A 22598-nucleotide genomic window follows, 5' to 3' on the forward strand; every position below is an offset into this window, starting at 1 on the left:
TTCAAGGATGAGCTGTGAAGTTCAGCATCTTCAAGCAGACCCCTGAATTGGGGCATTGGGAGGTCTGCGTGTGGTTTTGTCCACATCCCATACTCCCACTGTGTACCCCAAACTGCAATATTTGCTGTTGCTGGGATCCTAGGGATTGCAGCATTTAGAAACAAGAATGTGTGATGATGAGGGACGCTAAGCACAAAGACGTTTAATGTGTTTCTAACCTTCCTGGTGACTGATTTGTGCAGTCATTAAGGAGAAACGATGCAGTCAATCTTGTTCCAAAGGCACTTCATGCTCTAGTCATGTTTTAATTTTCCCTAGCTCGCAGGGGAGGCGAGTGAGCCAGCAGCACGGATGAGAATCTGTCTGATACCCAGCCCGTATGCAGGCTGACAAACAGGATTTGATCCCTGGTGCATTAAGCCAAGATTATTCTCTATAAAACCAGGGAGAAAGAATCAGCCCAGTGCTCCTACAACCCCCCCCCGGTGTGATGCACACCTGTGAAATAGGGCTGCTGGTCCTTGGAGAGCTCTTTGCTTTGTGTTTCACTCTATCCGACATGGAGATTTTTGAATGGAACTTCTAAATGGCATTATAATACAACTTTTCACTAAAAATATGAAGTTTCAGTTAGCCTAGGCTGCTTGCTGCTTCAATTGCTACCTTCTTAAAAGTGCCACAGCATGAAAAATACGCTTCATCAGTGCCTTCCACATCCCATTACACTGGCGTCCTTGGGTAGCTCACACATCTCCTCCTAATTTGAGGAAATGCCATCTAATGGCTCTCTCCCTGCAGACACCTGCAGTGGCTATTTGGGGGCTTTTGCTTGTTTGTTGTTGAAGTTAAATAGCATGGAGAGGAGCGGGGATGTGCCTTTTAAGGCAGCTTTGTGTGTTCACAGCCCTGCTGATTTCTGTACCGGGTAAAGCCTTTGTATGGGATGTAACAACAGGGCAGGGGAAGAAGGAGAAGGTGCTACTTACTGTGTGGACACCACAGAAGAGGAGATGTGTGGCTTTCCTGCTGCAGTTACCTGCTTTTCTCCTGTATATCGTGTGAGATTTCCCCAGCTCAGGGAAATTACTGTATTTACTTCAGTGCTCAGGGCCTTAAACCTCGCAGGAGTTAAAGAGCCCAAGAGCATCCTTTCCTCTGGGGCACTCTGTGGAGCTGGAGGAACGGGCTCAGAAACACCAGTTTCTTCCCTCTGCTGCAGCAACACATCGTGTTGTACGTTTTTCTTTCAAAAATTCCTCTTTTTTTTTTTTTAACCTGTTATGAGACATCATCAGTATCAGGGTTTGGCGGTGGGAAGGTTTAGTGGGTTGTGTAATTTCTCCCTTTTGCAAATAATCACTTGGGACACTCTATGCCTGTGCTGCAGAGCTGAGAGCAGAGCAGGTGGAGGTCAGACCCCTTGTGCTGTGCCACTGGAGCCAGCATGGGTGTCCCCTCTCACCTGTGCCCTGGGTGAGGAGCACTGCTTGGGGGGGGACACTGGGGCAAAGCCTGCTCTTGTGCACACCAAGGGCTGCCCTTTGCCTCCAGGAGGGCTCCTTGGGACGCTTCCACAGGGATTTCTGGACAATGATCACAAATATACTTGGACAACACACTCCAAAATCCCTAAGGTTTGTGTCTTTCTTTCAATCCTCCCGTTGCTCTGGGGAGTCAGCATGGATCGAGCATTTCTAAAGGCTCTTCCAAACTGCAGTGCAATGATGTGGTGTGCTTTGCTCAGGGCTCTGGTCCAGTTGTCCTCCCTTGAATGCAGAGACTGCTCTTCCCTTTTCAATGTACAAAAATCAGATGTGCTTTCTGGCCTTGTACCAGCTAAAATCACCACGACCATGTGCTCTCAGCAGCTGTGTGCGTTAAGGTATGGCTCCCTCTTAAAGTTTTGCAGGAAAGGAAAGCCCTTGCCTGTTGTGAAGCTAAGTGAGTGAGTTTGGATGGAAAAGAGCCTCTGTTGCTGGATAACATACAAAGGTTTGGGCGTTTTCAAACTTCCAGTAGGGGTTCAGTTGGCGAGGAACAACCCAGGCTTTCCTTGGTGGTGTTTCTTCTGATGTCCCTTGTGCTTGAGGGACTTCAGAGATGCAGAAGTCTCAGGGCTGTGATTGCAAAGTTACCAGCATCTGATGGCAGCAGTGTGAGTTATAGTAAGAGCTGATGTAGACTAATAGGATGCTGAAATGTAACTACGAGGGTGCATGGTGGGGCTCTGCTTGTAGCTGGAGAAGTTTGCTGACATCCAGGAGCACAGTTCCTCCTGGAAAGGGCGTGCAAAGCATTGTAGGGCTCCATTGCTTGATTCCATCTAGCACACGTTCCAGTTCAGATTGTTGGAAAGGATGAAGGAGGGCTTACTTGGGAGCACTTACTTTCCGTAAAATCCTTAATGTGTGGAAATCTAAACCTACAAGGATTGATTTTAATTTCCTCCGAGAAGTTGCTCCTGGCAGAATCTGATAAAGCCGTTTTTAGTCTAATTCTTCCCAGCCCTGCCCTTGGTAGCTATCGGAGCATACCTATCTTTAGGAATTCATTTGGTGATCACCGCAGCTTGCATTCATTATCTCAAATACCTCCCAAATCGTCGGCTGATGCACGGAGGGCTGGAAAAGTGGTCTGACAGCATTTTCTGAAACTTTTCACTTTTGGGGGAGAATGTCCTCAGATTCTTGCTGGTGGTTTGCTCTTCTGCCTCATGTTGAGTTTGGTACAGAAAGTTTGGGAGAAGTGGAGACTCCCCGTAGCTCTCGACTGCTCCGTGCTGCCTCTTTCTTTCCACCAAGATTTGCTTATTTGTACCCAGGGCTGTTGAGTCCCTTTGGGGCCAGACCTGACTCCCATAGCTCAGCCTGGCAGTGACACGGCTCCCAGAGCAGAAGGGCAGGTCACAGTCTCCTGCAACAAGGTCAGAACCTGGGTCCAACCAACCAGAGATGTTATACAAATTTTTAAGAGCTTTTGGTGTACGTATTCTGGGTTTTTACCTGCTACCAGCCCGGTGAATCAAATAGCAGTCTTCCTACGTTAGGAAGGTCTTAATGAACAAGATGTACTTCCAGATGCCTTCCAGAATGTCAGAGTAGGAAACGCAGCAAGGGTTAGTTTAAAGCAATTTGCACATACTTGGTAAAACAGAATGATCTTCGTCATTCCTGAACTCTGAAACAGAAAACAAATTTCTGTGGAAACAAAAACACAAGCTTGGTGCTGTGCTGGAGCAGAGCGATGCATTGCAGGAGAGATTTAGCATCGTGTTCTGACCTTTCTGGAAACAGTTGATATGGAAATATTTTTGTCATATTTATTTAAACTTTTTTCCTTGCATTTATTTAAACTAGGCAGTGTATTTATTTGAAAAAATCAGCAGCATACCAATCCCTGGTTCTTGGCATGTTAACAAAACTAATCATGCAATAAACATAATACCCTTAGAGGGCTGGAAAAGTGGTCTGACAGCATTTTCTGAAACTTTTCACTTTTGGGGGAGAATGTCCTCAGATTCTTGCTGGTGGTTTGCTCTTCTGCCTCATGTTGAGTTTGGTACAGAAAGTTTGGGAGAAGTGGAGACTCCCCGTAGCTCTCGACTGCTCCGTGCTGCCTCTTTCTTTCCACCAAGATTTGCTTATTTGTACCCAGGGCTGTTGAGTCCCTTTGGGGCCAGACCTGACTCCCATAGCTCAGCCTGGCAGTGGCACGGCCGTTACACGGCTCCCAGAGCAGAAGGGCAGGTCACAGTCTCCTGCAACAAGGTCAGAACCTGGGTCCAACCAACCAGAGATGTTATACAAATTTTTAAGAGCTTTTGGTGTACATATTCTGGGTTTTTACCTGCTACCAGCCCGGTGAATCAAATAGCAGTCTTCCTACGTTAGGAAGGTCTTAATGAACAAGATGTACTTCCAGATGCCTTCCAGAATGTCAGAGTAGGAAACGCAGCAAGGGTTAGTTTAAAGCAATTTGCACATACTTGGTAAAACAGAATGATCTTCGTCATTCCTGAACTCTGAAACAGAAAACAAATTTCTGTGGAAACAAAAACACAAGCTTGGTGCTGTGCTGGAGCAGAGCGATGCATTGCAGGAGAGATTTAGCATCGTGTTCTGACCTTTCTGGAAACAGTTGATATGGAAATATTTTTGTCATATTTATTTAAACTTTTTTCCTTGCATTTATTTAAACTAGGCAGTGTATTTATTTGAAAAAATCAGCAGCATACCAATCCCTGGTTCTTGGCATGTTAACAAAACTAATCATGCAATAAACATAATACCCTTAAATCTGGGCTCAAATGCTTTGATCCTAATGCTATTAGGAAAGTCCTTTTGTTCTTATTCTCTATGTAAAGCACCAGGTGTGACTGCAGTGGTTTCAGGAGATAATAAAGATAATGACAAGGGGAAGGTTTACTAGAGCCTTTAGCATAATGGCGATAGCTTATTTTTGAAATAGTACTACTATTTTATGTGCCATAATCATCTCGGTTTTTTTGAGAAACACCGCAATATGTTGTTTTCACACCATCCTCCATGCCTGGCGATCCTCCCGGCCTCACCCAGGGGTGCTGTTTGTTGCTGTGCCTCTACCACAGGCTGGAAACAGCATTTCAGAGCCACCTTTTCAAGCACTTGAGGGGAGGCAGAAGTGGGTTGACCATTGGCATGCCAAATGCCTGTGATTCTTGCCTCTAGGAAGCTGGTGGGTGAAAAAAAGTCATTACTGTACCTTGGCTACACCTTCAGGGCTGGATCCAGAGGCAGTTAAAACCAGTAGAAATCTTTCTGTTGACTTCAAAGAGCCTTGAATGAGGCTGCTGTTCCACAGAGAGCCACCCGTCCATCCCCAGGACTTGGAAGTATTTTCTATGAGGGGCTGAGGGACAGGAAAGAAAGAAACAAAGCAAAATATGAAAGGAGTGATTTTTGGCCGTGCTATTCCAATGTTTTAAAGAAGGGGAGGTCAAAGCTTACCTCATTATGTCACTTATTGATAGATACTGTAAGCAGGCAGCAGTGTTTGCAGGGATGAAGAGCCCTGCTAATGAAATGCAAAGTTTCTCCAGAGTCCGAAATAAATGTTGAGGCTGATGGCACTAATTAGGTGTATTGCTTCCCTGAGTCATGTGGCGTTGAGGTGAAGCCCACTATTAAATTATTTTCTACATGTGGCTCACATATGCCCAAAATCTGCGTGCCAAATGGAAGTTGGAAATACCTGAGATGAATTAGAAGGCAGTTATGAAGTCGACTCTTTGCAAAGGAATTTTCAGTCTCTGATACTTGGTTACATTAGATTATTCAACCTCTCTTTTCTGTCAGTGCAAATGAGATCATAACTCACATGTGCATAAAAGCAAATGGGTGGTTTAGATCTAAAAATGCACAGCTGGCTAACTTTGATTTGTATTAAAGACAGATACAGGAATGATGAATTCCAGTGTCTTGGGAATTACATTTAAGTATTAATAAAATTAGGCAAATTATGCCTCAGCCTCTGAGTGCACCAAGGTGCTGCAGACCGTAGTCTGCAGTCTTGCTGTTTGATCATGGGATGGGGAGATAAATGTCAGAATCAGGCTCCACGCCAAAATCGAGCAGTTTGTAGAAGGGGGGGTGACAATTTTGGAAACGACTAGCACCATATTATTTGTGAGATCAAATCTTTATCAACCAACTTCAGGTCCTCAGAAATGCCCTTGCGCTGTTGCACAATATGATTATTCTTCCCTTAGAGGAAGTAGCGGATCCAATGTATTTTTTAAATTAGAGAAGAGATGCACTTGGCTGTACTGGCTCAGGATGTGGGGGAAGAGAGAGTCCTGATCGAGTGTGTGAATTTACTCTTAAGCTTTGGCTGTCACAGTAAAGTGGCATCAGCCTGCATGGAGAGTGCTTGCTCAGGAGCACTTGAATTTTTGCTAAAGTATCAGTGTTGCCATTTAGTCCAAAGATAGTAAATGGATGAAGGTATTAGAATTTTACAACCGGGTTTGGTAGGATTTGATATTTCCTTCTTGCTGCTGACATTCATTGCCTTGGGAGAGATGCAGAAAGAATGAAAAAATGAACTTCTTATGAGGGCTTATAAAAATAGGATAACAGCAACTTTTTTCTGTTGATACTAAAGAAAAGAAATGAAGTTTATGAATCTGGATAACTCGTGAAAATCTTATCTTAGAACAGTATTTCTTCTGGTTCTCAGTAGAAGGTTGACTGTTGCTCTTTGGGGTTTTTGGCCTGTCTTGAAATTGGAGGTGGGCTCAGGAAAGTTCAGAGGCAGCCATTCCTGCTGCAGGCTCTCCTGGCATCCCACCTCTTGCAGAGGAGCGTCATTAATGGCCTTGTTGATCACAAGGGACCTGAGCTGCTTTTTGTCAAACTGCAATGGACTCGCAGCAGGAAAACAGCCTTTTTGAGGACATTGCTTATACAAGCCTTTAAGCAGCAACGTCTGTCTTATGAGTTACATCCATTTCTCTCCACGTTGGTCTGAACTTTTCCATTTTGGAGCAAGTTACTGCTGTCTTGCTGGTTCTTTGTGTACCTCAACACAACAGGGGCTGAAGGAGTTGGAAGTAGTTCTGTAATTTAAAATAATCGCAGCTGTCAATGCATATGCTAATTTCTATTATCGTGGATCTTCTAGAGCTGCTACATATATAAATTGTAGTTTTTAAGGTTTCAAATGTATTAATAGACTGGGAGGAGCTTGAGCTGTAATTTATGTCTTGGGTAATACACAGATGGAGTGGCTCCAAAATGAAGGAAGAAGCCTCATCTCTGTGTGTTTGCTGCATTCTGAAAACAAAGCAGAACATTTTATACTCAGAGATGGTTGAACCAGTATGTTTGTGCTCAAGGATTAAACCAGGATGCTTGTGACATAGCATGTAATGACTTGCATAACATGTAATGAAGAAATTGAAGCTGAGTCTCTGGGTGTATCATGCTGAGTAAGAGGCTTGTTCTACACGAAACTGTCATATTAAATTCTTGTCGTGATTCCAGAGCCCTTTGATTCCTAAATCTTTTGGAGGAGACTAATCTGAAATCAAAGTGAAGTTGCTTGGGGTTTGCATGCCAGAAGTGGTCACATTTGAAAAAGTTCAGTGAACCTGCAGAGGGAGGTTGAAATTAGTTGCTTCACTACAAAGCTTACAGCTAACATACCTGCTGATTTGCTTTTCGCTTTGATTCTTCAGGCTCTGCCTTCTTGCCACCTTCTGAGTTGTTATCAAAATGCATAAATCTTATGGATGAGCATGTCCTGGTTTCAGTCTGTTTAGTTAAAAAAAAAAAAAAAAAAAGGTAAACCAGTCTACACTGGTAAAACAAACGTGAGCTTGAATACCAAGGACATGGAAAGACTGCATTTTTTTACTTCTGGCTTGTCCTTTGTGCAGTCATATACACCTCACCTCTGTGAAGGTGTGTATTGTGCCTTACTCTCCTGATTTACCAACATTTGACCTCCCTTTGTACCAAGGTAAATGGAAATGGTTCCTTTCAAGTTCTTCTGAGGAGATACTGAGGGCTCCTGCCTTGATCCCTGTAAGATGACTCTGCTCCTTTGAAACCACTGGAGCAATGCCAGGAATCCAGCCTGTTATCCCTGCTGAATGTCAGCTGCTTTCTCCATTTTGATACTAGGGTTTTGGGGGGCTTTGACCAAGAATATCAAGCAATACTAAATGCAAATTTGCAGCAGTTAAATTCTGCCCTTCCGTATCCCCTTCAAGCTTTGTGTAAGCTCTCGGAGAAGGGGGGATGTGCTTTTTGGTCCAGTCAAAAGAAAATGCCCTGGGTAGCCATGGCCCGTGTGTAACCGTGTAGATGGCCCTGTGTGAAAGCTGATCTGTTGTTACTTTATATTTACAGTGTTCTGTCTCCTGTGGAAGGGGCCAAAAGCACCGCAATGTGTACTGTTTGTCAAAGGAAGGCAGGCATATAGAAGAAGATTATTGCAAGCACCTTGCTAAGCCCAATGTGCAAAAGAAATGCAGAGGGGGCAGATGTCCGAAGTGGAAAGCAGGAGATTGGGGACAGGTGAGACACGTTGTATACCCTTTTGCTCCCTTTGATATTCTTCCTCCAGCTGATTGGTTAGAAGCTGGTTTCCCCATCGCTTCTGTCCTCTTGAATTTTTCAAGGGTAAAAGTTTTGGGCCAGATCCTCAGGTGGCGTAAAACAGTGTAGCTTCATGGATAGCAGTGGAGCAGCACTGATTCGTACCAGCTGAAAACACGGCAACTTGCTTTTAGTATCTAACTGAAAGCAAATTCCTTAGTATATGTTCTGCTATTTATTCTTGGTTTTAATGTTGTTATTATTTAAATATGTCACTTCCCAAGCAAAATCTGCCTTAGCTTTGAGAAATCTGAAATTAATTTTATTATCAGCTTCCTGCGAAAGCCTAAAGAACAGTCTGAGCTGTTGATTAAAAATGCTTTCCACTACCTTTTGTTTCTTAACAAGCTCATCAGTTAATTTTGCTTCATTAAAAAGTCAGACACTGATGCATAGAGCAGAGGCTGCTGGAAATGTGAAAGCGCTTGGGAGTCATTAAGCATCTTGTTTGCTGAAAGCATAGCTTGAATCCTTGTTTTCCTGAAAATAATGTCTTTGTCATCACCTTGAATTTGCTGCATCACTTTTTTATCTCTGAACCTCGCTTTTCCCTCTACCTCATTAGTGTGCTAATCAGCAGAATTATTGAAAATCCCAGACTAAATGAACTGTTACTTGTAAAACATCATGTTCTCTTGCAGTCTGTCTTCCAAATTAAGGTACAAAACACCAGTTCTCACTGTATGTGAGTTCCCTGAAAGATAAACCGTTAACATCACTACAGGCACCCATGCAAATGTTAGGACTAGGACAGCATATTCTTGGTTAATACTGACTATTAAAAAATGCAATAAACCCATTGATGTCCTATGATTGTTTTCAGACTTGTATTTTTTTTAATGCTTATCTTTGAATTAAAAGGATAGCAGTATTTGCCATGACGGGTATAAAGGGCTAAATATATATTCATCGTGGAGGTTCAGTTGCTGAGGCCCTTTATCCAAGGTAGGGGTGGGAGCACCCAGGTAGCCCTGGGAAATGCACAGTACTACTCCCACATTGGAAATTTAATCAATATTATTACCTGCAGGACCGAACCCTCAATTTTATACAGGAAGGTAGACTGAAAAGAAACGCCAGCCCGTTAGACAGTCTTGTCATATCTGATTTGCACCTTATTTAAAGTGACTGCTCCTGAAAGCAATTTTTTACAGCTATAATTGTATACATAATAATGTAATGGTCTGTTGATTGCGTTAAAATACACTAATGTTAATTGATAAAAGTAAGCGTTTTAAAATTCCCAACATTCCACCGCATGAACGGAGTTAATTTTATGCAAGTGGAGAGAGAAACCCAAGCTAATAGGAGGATGAGGTGATTTATGGCCCGAGGTAATCTCTTGTGACTAGGCAATTAAGGAATATTTGTATGCTAATGATAAGACTAAGAATAGGCAGCACATTTCCAGCGTTTGTGCGGTGTGGCTCCGAAGCCCACATCCCTGATGCTGTAGGGGCTCAGCCAGCCGGCATCTTGCTTGGGTGAAAAAACTCAAAGGGGTAGAAATACCCATTCTGCTGTATCGAGCTGGGCTTTTTAAAGCCACATGAAATGCTGTGACACGGCTTTCTTGCTCCTGGTCCTCACTCGTGCTGGCAGCATCGCTTTGCCGGTAAAAGATGAAAAGTGGGGGCTCTCAGAAGTTTGGAGCACCGCTGTCCTACCCCTGCCAGAGGTGTGCAGGGCTTGCACGGCTTTGTACGAGATGGAACACCTCGGAGTCGAGGTGGATTTCGGTGCTGAACTTCTCATTAAGACTATGAAACAGGCAGGGGTTGGGCACTCTGAGTGCCCGGAGGTCAGGATCTAAATGGGCACGGAAGCTCCGTGTCACCTTCCCCATCATCGGTGACACTGTTGAAAATAGGGAGCCACGATCAGCTTGCACTTAGATACCATCAGAAAAGCTTTCTGAAGGTCTAATTGCCTCCAAAAGATAATCCCCCAGCTGAGCTGCTGGGAGCTGGCTGCCTTTTGTCCTGGGTAAACCAGAAAAAGTCTGCAGGAGAAATAAGGCAAGGTTTTCCCATAAAAGCACATCCTCCTTGTCGCCACATACGCACAGGACCTGTTGCATCTGACTTTTTTTTTTCTTTTCCTTTTGGGAAAAGGAGTGTTTAAAGAAATCAGGATTAAAAAATACAGGAATGGTTAAAAATGAATCCCGGTCAATAGCTGGCTAAGCGGGTGTTCTGCTACTGGCTTTTTTTCTCCCTGGATGTTTTGTATTCAGAGGCCGCATAATTCTTTGCTAGATTGTTATGAATCCACTTCCCTGCAGCAAAGCATTCTTAATATATCTGTAATAATCAGAAGGGAAGAAAAAAGGCTTTTTTTTCCAAGTTTTAAATGTGCCTGCGTCTGCAGTGAAATGTCAGATTTAATGTGTTTGCATCTCCTAAGTACTATCAATTATGACCATTTACCTTTCGCTTAGCAAAAATACCAATATTTGTTCTGCTGTCTGGTATTTACATATTTCAGCTACAGGCTGAAATCCAGCCCTGTCTAAAAGCACAGGTAGAGCTTCTCCGTAGCCGAGCTGGTACTCGGCAGTTTGGTGATGGACTTTCTCAGTGGAGAAAGAAGCACTCCTTGGACAGCCCATAGACTCTATAGAAATGGACAAACGGGCTGCCTGGCTCGTGGCATCCCACGGGGAAATATTTAAGTACATCAAAAGTTGGCTGCCCCAAAATTGAGTATCTTCTGGCAGTGTTAGCCAGCTGCATTTCCCTAAGGTAACCGGTATTCTGGATTAAAATAGCCAGGGTGAAAATGGTGTAAAAACTCACCTTTTCTTGCCCCTGTAATAGGACAAATGGTGTTATTTTGAAGCCAGAGATAAATCCAGCCACAGCAATATTGGTGCTGCAGTGGGGGCAGCAGGAGGAGATGCCTCAATCCGTGGCCCCAACTCCCCCACCATTGCCCGAGCGGGATGCAGTGTTGTCCCCTCCTCACCAGTCTCCGAGCTCCCTGGTGTGGCCGGGTCACCCCACCACAACCCTCCTCTGACCCCAGGGCTGTCACCCCACCACAACCCTCCTCTGACCCCAGGGCTGGGCTCACCTGCAGCTTCACCTTCTTGGCTAGGGCCACGCTGATGGTCCTTCCTCCTGTGCTGTGGCTGCATCGCTCTGTGGCCACCAAGGGCACTGAGGAAGCCCATCCAGCTCGGAGGAGCCTCCCCTACGTAAGCTCTTGTAATTAGCCCAAGGAAAAGCTCTTTTCTTACTTGCTTACAGGAGGGGGATTCACATCTCTTCCAAGGGATGGTCCGGGACACAGCAGCGCTGGTTTGGGATGCTGGGGGGGTTCTCACCCCCGCACTGTGACTCCTCCCGTGGGTTCAATGAGGGTGCAGCATTTATCCTCATTCTCACCCCCGCACCTCCTCCCGTGGGTTCAATGAGGGTGCAGCATTTATCCTCATAGGCTTACGTGGGGACAAGGTTTCACCCCAGATACGCAGTGAAATGAGTCAAGGCTTTACCCAGTGGCCCGACATGACCAGGGACCAGCCTCCTCCTCCCCGAGCCCGCTCTCTGGGGTGTCACAGCCTCCCCTGTGAAACAGCCATGGCACGGCTTGCTCTCCCTTATCCCAACGTTCCCAGGCACATGCTTTTTAGGTGGGTGATAAAAGCAAAGGCATGTTAGAGCATGGTATGCATCCTGGTGTATAATGTTTCTCCAAGTTTGGTGCCATTATTCAGTTTAACTGTCCCCTATGGAATGCGTGGGACAAACAGCCCTGTTCATCACAGGGAGGCAGCGCGGCAGACGGGGAACATTTCCATCACCAGCCACAGAAATCTCACTGCTACTTCCAAAAGTTACACACAGAAAATCCCCCTCCCCACCTTACACGTATCTGAAGCCAGGCAGATATTCCCAGTCCTCTTCTCTCGTCCCCTTGCCTTTATGGGACGTTGGGATAGTAAAGCAAACGGAGCGTTACGGAGGAATACTCTGCAGAAGAGAGAATCGCTTCCCTGTCAGGCACCTCTTAATTCCCTGCCTTAAGAAGTTTAGCTTTTATTGGTATTGCAATAGCGGGCTGTAAACTTGTTTTCTTAGTTCCTGATGTATTAATAAGGTTGCTTATATTAATTGTTAACTCAGCAAAAGGCTAATTGTAATAGCTGTGTTTTAAATGCATACCTTTGATTTTTCCGTGCTTTCTTCTTTAAATGCAAATTCTTTCTATTCCAAATCTATATCGTATACTTTAAGATCTAGCAGAGAAAAATCCATACCAGAGGCACATTAAGTACTGCTAAACATATTACAGTGTGCAGTCACAACAATGCAAAATGTTGTGTGGAGGAAAAAGCAAGCTGTTAAAAGCATTGTAGTGTAGATAATAACTTGAAGATGTCTGAGAAACAGAGAAATTCAGGCTTTTCTTGCTGTGCCTTGAAGTGGGGAGAAATGTGCCCACAGTCTAATGAAGGAAATGCAAAAGGCAGTTAATTTAAAAAAGACATTTATTTTCACAAGCTAACGGTGTGCCCTGGCTTGTGTGCACGTGCCTGTTTAGATGCACGCTGCGAGAAGCCCCAGCTGTGTCATACCTGTGCCTCTCTGATGCTGCAGACTTTCTTCTATATCACTCAAGCTTGCTTTTCATTAAAGTCCACTCCAGTGACACTTGTGGCATTTGAGATATTTCGAACTACTGCTTTTTTCGAGCCGAGTGCCCGAGAAGTAATAGGCAGAGCCCTGCCGCCTCGGGCGCGTTGCGGTGCTTTAGCAGTGCCGCTTTCTCCAGGGGTTTGCTTTTTTTTTCTTTCCAATATAAATCCTGCCCGGGAAATCCTGACCCCGCTGAAACCGACGGCAAAACTTCCCGCTGGCTTCAGCGGAGCAGAGATTTCAGCCTCTCTGCTCTGCCTTTGCAAAATTTTCCCCCCATGCAATGAAAAGCCATCACCTGGAGGTCTAAACGCCGGCGTTAGAGCCTTGGGATCTCTGCCGCTGAGCCCAGAGAGGGTGAACATCAAAACCTTACCGTGACGGGGACCACCACTCACCTTTTGTCCCTTCCTCCAGTGCTCGGTGTCCTGTGGCCGGGGCGTGCAGCGCCGCAGCGTGCAGTGCCAGGGTGGCACCCCGAAGGCAGCCGAGGAGGCAGAGTGTGACCCGGCCATCCGGCCCCCTCCGCAGCGGGACTGTCACCTCCCCGAGTGCCCCACGCACCGCTGGGCGGCCGGCGAATGGCAGGCGGTAAGCGGGGACCCCCCCTCCATCCCCTTTTGCCCTCCCCCGGGGTCACGTCACTTGTGCTCTCAAGCGTGCAGCACGGGATGATGCTGGAGATGTTGGAGATGTTTGGGGGGGGAGCTGGCGGGGCTGGAGATCGCTGCCCGAGGGTGGGGTTCCCACCGAGTGGGGTTTTGGGGTTGGAAAAAAAAAAACACCACAGAGGAATGTCTCATAAGTGCTGGCTGGAAGGGAATTAACCCTGGAAGGGTTAATGTATTGCTTTGTGCTGCCCCATGTTTGGCTGGGACCTGTGCAAACGTTGAGCAGGTTTTGGGTAGTAGGGATTTGGGTCTGTTCCCGGAGGCTGAGCCCCATCTCTGTGGGTTTGGAGGAATTGGGGAACATTGTTAATTCCTCCTTTCCTGCCCCATTACCCCAGCTCCTGACAGCTCTCTGCTTCTCCTGAGCTTCCTCTCCATGCTATTTGCCAAGCCCTGAGCAGCTCTGAGGTGGGATCTCCCATGGGAGACGGTGCTTTTCGGAGCGACCAGGATCAGTCCCCAGCAAAATCAGCTCCTTAGGCTGGAGTGAGAGAATAAAGCTGCTGCTCTGGTGGCTCAGGGAGCGACTCCAACTCATCTGCAGTGAGAACCATGGCTGGGCCCAAGCCTGGTGGGTGGCAGGAGGACAAGGGGACATTGGGCAGCAGAAAGGGGTCCAGGAGGAGCCCTCCCATGAGCTGCCCACAGGGTGCTGTGGCAGGCTTCCCGTGCACAACAGGTTTTGGCAGAGAAAGTTCAGACCATGCACCAAAATGATTATTTTCAGTCTGGTTTTGTTCCATTTTTAGCTATCCCTGGGTGCAAAAGTCCTGCCTCAGTTCTCCTCCATCCCTGTCCCAGGCTCTTCCCTGGTGTGGGGGAATGCCAGCCTTGGAAATGGGGAAGGCAATGGAGCTGCCAGTTCTGGGGAGCTGACTCCTGTGTCGCACAGCCCACAGAAGAGGCCACCACTCCTATGGAGAGGATGTCCTCATCACACAGGGAGAAGGGGAATGCCTGACATGGGTCATCCATGGGGATGCAAGGGATGGAGAGGGGCAGAATACCCCCAGGTCCATCATCCTCCCTTCAAAACCATTGCTGTCCCTGGTGGCAGGGCAGCAGGGGCTCAATCCTGCACCCTTTGAACGGCAGAAGTCTCACTGGCTTTGGAGGTGCATGATCCTGGTCACCCTGATGCCTGCAGTGCTCAGCTCTGGGGAGCAGGGTAAATATTAGTCTAAACGGGGGCCCAGCTTTCATTGGCAGTCAGGCTGCTTTCATATTGCTCCTGAACGGCCCAGGGAGGTCTTGAAGGGGACAAAACGGGTCGAGATGGTCTGTTGAGGACATGGTGTCAATGCAGACCAGGGCCTCTTGGTCCGCTAACAGGAGATGAAGGGGCACCACCTCCATAAAGGCTAGTTCCAGAGACCACCTTTATTCTGTCACTAAAAAAAAGAAAGAAAAAAAGCGAGGGGATAGGAAAAGCAAATTTACTGGTGAGAGGAAAAACGTCTCATGCATGCAGAGGCTGTGCAACTTTGCTGCTGCAGCAACTAAAAATTCAAGGTCAAGGCAGCGTGTGCTGTCCTCTCATCTGTCCTTCCCCACGAGCTCGTCCTTGGCTCATGACTGCAGAGCACCTCGGACTGTAAACAACCAGGGATGTGACATTACCTAATATCCCTCTGCCTGGGGTACCTGGGCCTGGCAAGGGTGGTACAAACCAGTTTAGCTTCCTTTCTCCAGTCTCGGTGGTGCTGGGAAGTTATAATGGGTTTATAATCCGATGTAACGCAGCCGTGAGTACAAAGAGAGGCTGGAGGGGACCTTGTCCCATTCCCACCTGCCAGGGACCTGAGGTGTGATGGGAAGCAGCAGGAGGCAAAGCCGAGCTGAGCACTCCTTGGTACCCGGTGGAAACATCCCAGCCTGGAAAAGAAACATCCAAGCAGCTGAGGGAGCTCTAGCAAATTCCTTGCAATGAACTTTTGTTCTTACAGAGCTTTTTAAAATTTCTTCAGCTAATAAATTTACAGGCAGCAAAGTAGGTCAGCAAACAGCGTGCAGTTGCAGTCCTTACGCAACGGTGTAATTAGCCCTGAAAAGCCTTGACTCTGACCCCATCCTTTCACCCTTTTTCCCTTATTTTTGCAACTTTTCAAACCAGTGGCAAGAGACCCCTGCCTGCTCCCACCCTGTCAAGCCCTTGGTGGGAGGTGGATGGTGATATTTTCTGTGGAGATACTTGGTTTTCCCTAGGGGAGCTTTGCTAGGGGGGTGGCCTGGAAGTTTCCTCACCCATAAATAGCCATTAATAGAAACACGCAGGAGATGCTCAATGAGAGTTTGCCCCTTTGGCTGACTCCAAGCAGTTCTTCTGCTCACTTCTTACTTTGTTCTGATGTTACTCAGTGAAAAAAAGTAACAGCACCTTCTCCCCAGCCCTAAGTACCGGCTGCACGTTATTTATAGTGAAGAGGCACAGATTGCATTAGTATTCTCTGAGCAGAGAACAGCAATGAACCCTAATCGACTTGAAAGGCAGGATGTAAAATAACATCCCAGTGCTGTCTTGTTCTTATTTCTTATCTTTAAAGGGAATCTGTCGAGAGGGGTTTTTTTTAATTGTTCATTTTTGTTGTTGTTTAGAAAAAAGTTGGTCTTGCCAATGAAAAGGAATAGGGAACTCATTGGAAAGCGTTTATTGCTCTGTTGGTGTATCACCGTTAATTAGCTGTTCTCACTGCCCACACCAGGGGGAAGAAAGTCAATAGAAAGGCCCCCGCTAACGTCGAAGTAAAACTCAGACCAGAGCCACAAAGAAAAAAAGGAAAATTGGGAGAGAGAAGGGTTGTTTATTTTAAATATGAACCTCTGGGAAAGGACAATGCATGGCTCTGGAAGCTGCAATTCAATTCTTGAATCTTTGACATTTGCTGTTTGGGGGAAAATTGTGCCATCCTTGCCTGATTTGGATTGCAGAGTTACCCAAGGCATGTTTGAAGTGTTCATGGTGAGCAGTTTCATTTCGTCTCTCTGTCAGATTTTGATTTAAGAAAAAAAAAAAAAAGCAAACAATGAATGTTTTCGCAAAGCCATGCCTTTGGGGTTTTTTTAATTATTATTATTATTACTCTTCTAAAATGGTTGCAGAAATACTTGAAATGGTCCTTAATTTGAACTGCCAGGAAAACAGTTCGAAATTTGGGAAATGAGGCAAAAGAGACAAATATTGTCAAATGCCTGACCTGGTTTTCAGCTCTTGCTATTAATGGCTGTTATCCCCTGGCCCTGCTGTTTTATGTGAGATTTAGATCAGTCATGAACGTGAGGTTTCATACAAAATCTATCACCATATTAAAATGAAAAATCGCCTTTTCATGCTAGAAACTGTCCACTTTCTGTGTGAATAATGTTTTATAACCTTGGGGTAGCTGATTGGAACCTCTGCAGTGTTTCTCTCCAGTTTTGTTTTATGTTGGTCTCACTGCTTTTGAACCATATTTAATAACTCAGTGGGATTGTTTTAATTGCCAGTTACCCCCAAAAATACAAATAATCACACATTAATTTACTGATGATGACAAAATGCACAGATCTGGCTCAGGTTTATTTGGCCATACAACTGTCATTTGCATTTGAGAAACCCAAAGCAGGCTGGCGGGAGTTTGCAAGTGGCAAATCTCTTGTCAGCAACTAATGATTTTAAATGAGGATGGGTTTTTGAGATGATAGCTCTCCACAGCCAATGTCAGAAGATGCGTTGATGGCACGGAGGTCCTTCACCCTCCTAAAATTAAGCGTGAGCCAATGTGCTTTGCAAATTCAGGCTTAAATATACATTAAAGGGAGGAAATGCAATCAGCCTTGTTTCTTCCTACTCATTGCAAGGTGCCTCCTTTGGCCGTGAGGGCAGAGGGCTGCAGTGATTTACCCTGTGCCGGTGACCACACGCTGGGCTGGTCTATGCCAAACCAGAGACAAGGGGAGCTCTGAGCACCCCATGACTCCTGTTCCCTCTTCCCTCATTAGGAGGGAAAGTTGAGGCCAGGCAGCCCCTAAAAGCTTCCCCACTCAGGGAAGCTACATGACGATGGAGCATTAGTGATGCCTTATTCACATGCAATAACCCCCTTTCGGATTTTACTTGTATAATAGGGAGATACCAGAGAAGGGCAAATACAGCACAGTTTGTTTTCCTCTCTGGGGAAATCACACTCCAGCAAATTCCTCCAGTCCCCATAGGATCTCAGTGTTTCAGCGCAGACCTAGAAGGAGCTTCCACTCCAAGGACTTAAAGAAAGAGAGTAAATAAGGTTGAAAGCCCACGAAGCCCTTGGGGTCTTCTGGCAGACTGCAGATTTTGCAATGTTGACTGTTGCCTAAGAACTCATAAGTTATTCCTTCGGAATAAATGCTGCTTTGTGGGGCTGCCTCTCCTTCCCCGTCCCCCTCCACTTGGCTCAGTTTCTAAATATTTCCGATGAACATGATGTTGTGCTCACCACGGCTCTCCTAGTTTGATGCTCCTGCCACGGGTTCATCTGGTTTTTTCAGAGTTCTCACATAATTCACAATCTTGGTTCTGACAGCTAAATACTTGGGGGCCTGACAGTGCCCGCTTTTCACAATTAGGTGAACCCACTAAGATCTTGCTAATTGTGGGCCAGGCAGGAGAGCAGGAGCTGCTTCGGAGAGGCTGGAAACGATGTTTGGAGGGTGAGACTCTAACTAGATTAAGCTGGCATGGTCCTCTGAGCCTAGGTGACTTCAAACGGTGTTTCTGTACAGAGAGGGATGGTGTGATTGAATGTTTTATCCTTTTCCTTAGGGGAAGACATTTCCTGCACGTTATATAAAATGATTATTTTCATGCATTTTTCTCCTTGCTAATCCAGTTAGTTGAAAGTGTTAGAAGTCCATTACAGGCGATAACTTTAAGAAAATGGGGTTTTACCCAGACAGCTGCTCCTTAGGCTGATTTATTTTGTTTTATGTGTGTTTGGTAAGATGTGCTCCCAGCACAGGCCTGCTCCCAGGAGCACAGCCTCACAGCCAGGCTGGTTTTCCCGAGACAAGCAGAGAAAGAACTGAGTCCTTAAAGTCTCCAGAAGCCCCTGGGGAGTGGTTGTGCTCAGCCAGCAGGGGTTACTCTTGATATTGGGCAGGGCAGTGTTTAAAAGAGGATCAACCCGTAGGGCCCCCTCGGCTGCAGTGGTTGCAGAGATGTGTCCCCATGTCATGCTGGGAGGGACTGGGGAAGGGGCTCCCCCCAGCACCAGCCACTGCCAAGGATGCCATGGTGTGTATCTTGGAAAGGATGGCTGGGTTGTTGTTCTCCAAGCAGTTGTGTTCACTAGGGGCTGAAATTATGGGGTTTGGTCTCTTTCTTTCCCCCTTGCCCCATCTCCTGGCCCAGCATGCCCACATCTGCTTCTCTTGGTCCCATCACAGCAGGACCCCACATCCACTCCATCCTGATACTTGCTGCCCTCGGGTTCTCCTCTCTCCCTTCACTTATGACTTGGCTTGGTACCTCCAGAGGATGGGAGCAATTTGTCACTGGATGCTCCCACAGCCCCTGGCACAGCAAGGCCCTGGTCTCGAATTTGTCCCCAGGTGATATCCATGAGAGATACCAACATGGGGTTACCAAGCCATCTGCTCACTGGGGATGGTGGAAGGAGGGCTCACTCACTTTGTAGGTGCAGATTAATTTGCCAAAGTCGCTCGTGGGTTGCCTGAGCTGTTGTTTCTTGCCGACAGTGCATGAAGACGTGCGGGGAGGCGTCTCGGTACCGCAAGGTGGTCTGCGTGGATGAGAACAAGCAGGTGCAGAACAGCGGCTACTGCGACGCCAGCAAACGCCCCCCCGAGATGGAGAGCTGCGGGCTGCCCCCCTGCGAGTACATCTGGATCACCGGGGAGTGGTCGGAGGTGAGTCCCCATCCCCGTCCCCCCACAGGGACCGCGCCGCTCAGCACCGGGCCACCCTCTCCTTCCCTCGCCACCGGCCTCGCTGAGATATTGCAACCCAAATCAACAGTGGCAGGGCAGTGCCGCGTGCTTTAATTATTATTTTTGGGGGTTTGTTTCTGCCTGCAATTTCCCTGCTGCAGAGAAAGGAGCAGGGCTGTGGGAGAAGACCAGGATATTAAAGACTAAACGCCAGCGCGCTCAGAGTCCTAGCTAATATCTAGAGGCAATTTTCTTCCAAAGCACATCGCGTTCGGCAGGCGCTCTCTTTGGATCTGTGCCATTTCATTTCATTTATTTTTTTATTTTATTTCATCCCCATTCCCTCCCGGGACACCTTGGTGCCCCCTAAACTGTTCGAAAGTCCGGGTGAGCATCCTGGGGGAAAGGCGAGCCTGGATGTGACCATGGGGACACGTCCTTCTTCAGTGCCTTCCTCAGTGCCACCTTTGGCAGGAGCGAGGACCTGGCATGAGTGAAGGCAGCAGGTTCACCCTGGTGGTTGGGAGAGGGCTCGGCAAGGAAAATAGATGAGTTTTCTTTGTGGCAGGCGCTGCACGCGGGAGGACCCGGGCTAATCTCAGCCTGTTTCCTTCTGCGGCAAGTGAAGGATCGCTTTTCCACTTGGAGGAACAGCAGAGGGAAATGACAAGGCAGCTGCTGACACAGCACTGATTAAAAAGAAAGAACAAGAAAAGGGAAACAGGAAAACATGCCAGGACCGAGGGGGAGGAGAGACAAGCCACCCGAGATAGCGCAGGAGGGAGAAATGTGGAGAGAAGAGAATTTCTCTGAGCAGCCTGGTCTCCTGGGTAGTTTCCTAAAAGAAATATTAGGGTTCCTGTGAAGCTGGAGCCCTGGTTCCCCCCTTGCCCAGACACTTTCTATCCGCTCCCACCACCCATCACCCTCTGGGAGCGCTCGGGCCCATGAAGATGAGGAGGTGGGTGAGGGCTTGTGCAGCTGGAGCTCAGCTCACCCCAGCTCCCACTCAGCCTTTTGGTGAGGAGGGCAGAAGCACTGTTTGTCTTCTAATTGCAAGGAAAACCTTTCCTTTCTTCCAGCTGCTGCCAAGCACCTGCAATTTGGGGTCAATCTTGACCATTTTCTTTCTCTGTGCATCCCATGGCAAAAAACAAACAAAAAAAAAGGAAAAAAAAGAAAAATATTAAAAAGAAAACCCAAATAATAGAAGGATTTCTGAGTTCTCAAGGATCTTCTGCTCCTTTCTTTGCCCATGGGGAGAGATAACTTGTGCCCAAGAGCCAACCTGAAGCAGGAGGTCCTGGAGCAATAGAGGGAGGAATTTTTGAGGGTGCTCAAAGACAGTGTCGCATGCCAGCCCACTTGTAGCCACTCACAATGCTCTTGTTTGGCTTAAATAGTTACTAGTGATCCCTCGGAGCAGCTTGCTATGTTAAAAGCTGGTGAGCTCGCTTTTCCTCCCCCGTTTTGGGCAGCCTTCCCAAGGAGTTTGGTGCTGACTGGCGTTTCCTCTGCCCGCAGTGCTCCGTCACGTGTGGGAAGGGATACAGGCAGCGCCTGGTGTCCTGCAGCGAGATTTACACCGGGAAGGACCACTACGAGTACGGGTACCAGAACACGGTCAACTGTCCTGGCACACAGCCACCCAACATCCAGCCCTGCTACCTCGGGGAGTGCCCCGTCTCGGCGTCCTGGCGTGTCGGCAACTGGGGAAGCGTAAGTTGGGCAAACTTCGTTTTTTAACTGAAAAAAATCAGAGCAAACTTCTTTTTCTTTACCCAGAGGACACAATCTCAAGGTTCGGCAAGGACACGTTTGAGAGCTGCATAAATTAACACAGTGAACACCCCCGTGCAGCAGCAGCAGCCCCGGTGTGTGTAGGGCTCCTGCTCCAAAGGGAACCCCATCAGATGGGGGAGTCCCAGCAGCCACGAGTGGAGTCCTCATCGTGAAAATGTGATTGTAGCCAATATTTGTGGCAGTGCTGAGGGTCCTGCTGAATGTTTACTCAGAAAGTGGGGTCATTGCCAAAAAACAAGGGTTTTTCAAACTGCCTTGTGCTAGAGTAGAGGGAGTGATGGTTAGTTGGCAGCTGGGCTTCATCCTACTTGCTCGTTTTTGTGAGCAAGACTTGGGAGCCACCAATAGGCCAAAACACTGACAATTCTAGCCCCAAAATGGATTTTTCTTTCTTTTTCTTTCCCCCCCTTCCTTCTTACAATGTTGGGATAGGGCAGGGGAAAAAAACGTTGCCTTCTGCTAAAGTTATTTGTGTTGGGCCTTTTTTTAAGCCTGAACTACAAGATCGAATTTTAGTTTAAGTGATAACATTTCACTTCTTTGGGCTTCTGACATTCTTTGAAATGTGATGTTTCTCCCATAAATTTGATTTATTAACCCAGCTCAGGCATTTGTAGGAATTTGTCAAACCTTTAGAAGGGACCAAGGGTCAAACCAAGCAAAATGTGGTGGAAGCTGTCACAGTAAAGGGCAGAGCCGTTTGAAACCTAAGTTCCTCCTGCCCCATAAGAAGCCTCAGATCCTCCCTGCAAGTCAGGGCAGAGGAGCTACAGCAGAGAGCTGAGCCTCAATTAATTGGTATTTTCCCCAAGAATTTCAGTACAAAATGTCCAACTCATTAATACATTTCATTGCAAAGAGTATCCATTTCAGAGAGCAAGACCTTTCTCCTCGCTTTGGGCTGGGCTGCTGCATCTCCCAGTGACTACAAAGTGCCATGAACCCTTCTCGTGTCTCATTTTCAAAGGGACTTAATGTAAAACACTACCACCTTTGATGGACACAGAGTCCTGCTCAGCTCCTTAGTTAAACTTTATGGATTTGGACCAGATACAGTGTAAGCACCGAGTCTGAACACTTTGCAGGATTGGGGCCTTTGCTGCTGTCTCTTGATACAAGGGAAATGGGCTGACTCTGGTCCTCTGGAGCCCAGAAACCCTTGAGATAAAGTATGAATCTCTGCTTCTGTCTCTCAGTGCTCCGTCACCTGTGGAGTTGGAGTCATGCACCGGTCGGTGCAGTGTTTGACAAACACTGACCAGGTCAGCAGCTTGTGCCATGCTGATCTGAAACCTGAAGAGAGGAGAACATGCCACAACGTGCATGACTGTAAGTCTGCAGATTTGCACCTTCCTTTGCCTTTCTCGTGGCTTCGGCATCTGCTCCCATCAAACTCCTAGAGCTGTGCAGTAGGTCCAAGCATTGGGAGCCATCCA

General features: G+C 46.9%; 1 protein-coding gene across 6 annotated transcripts in view; it reads left to right on the forward strand.

The window, feature by feature from the left end:
• ADAMTS9 (ADAM metallopeptidase with thrombospondin type 1 motif 9) overlaps window positions 1–22598 on the forward strand; it is an 87861-nt gene that overhangs the window by 55790 nt on the left and 9473 nt on the right. For 4 of the 6 annotated variants that reach the window (XR_001412577.1, XM_014946783.1, XM_014946784.1 and 1 more), the window contains 5 exons: window positions 7893–8060; window positions 13202–13375; window positions 19168–19338; window positions 20884–21078; window positions 22359–22491. Coding sequence is in view for 4 of the 6 variants with exons in the window: in XM_014946783.1 (XP_014802269.1) it covers window positions 7893–8060; window positions 13202–13375; window positions 19168–19338; window positions 20884–21078; window positions 22359–22491 (841 nt within the window). In the remaining 2 variants the exon portion in view is untranslated. The remainder of the gene's footprint in view (window positions 1–7892; window positions 8061–13201; window positions 13376–19167; window positions 19339–20883; window positions 21079–22358; window positions 22492–22598) is intronic. The other 2 variants (XR_001412578.1, XM_014946785.1) reach the window with 2 other exon arrangements.

Source organism: Calidris pugnax, unplaced genomic scaffold (genome assembly GCF_001431845.1).
Source record: "Calidris pugnax isolate Ruff unplaced genomic scaffold, ASM143184v1 scaffold81, whole genome shotgun sequence".
NCBI classification, from domain to species: domain Eukaryota; kingdom Metazoa; phylum Chordata; class Aves; order Charadriiformes; family Scolopacidae; genus Calidris; species Calidris pugnax.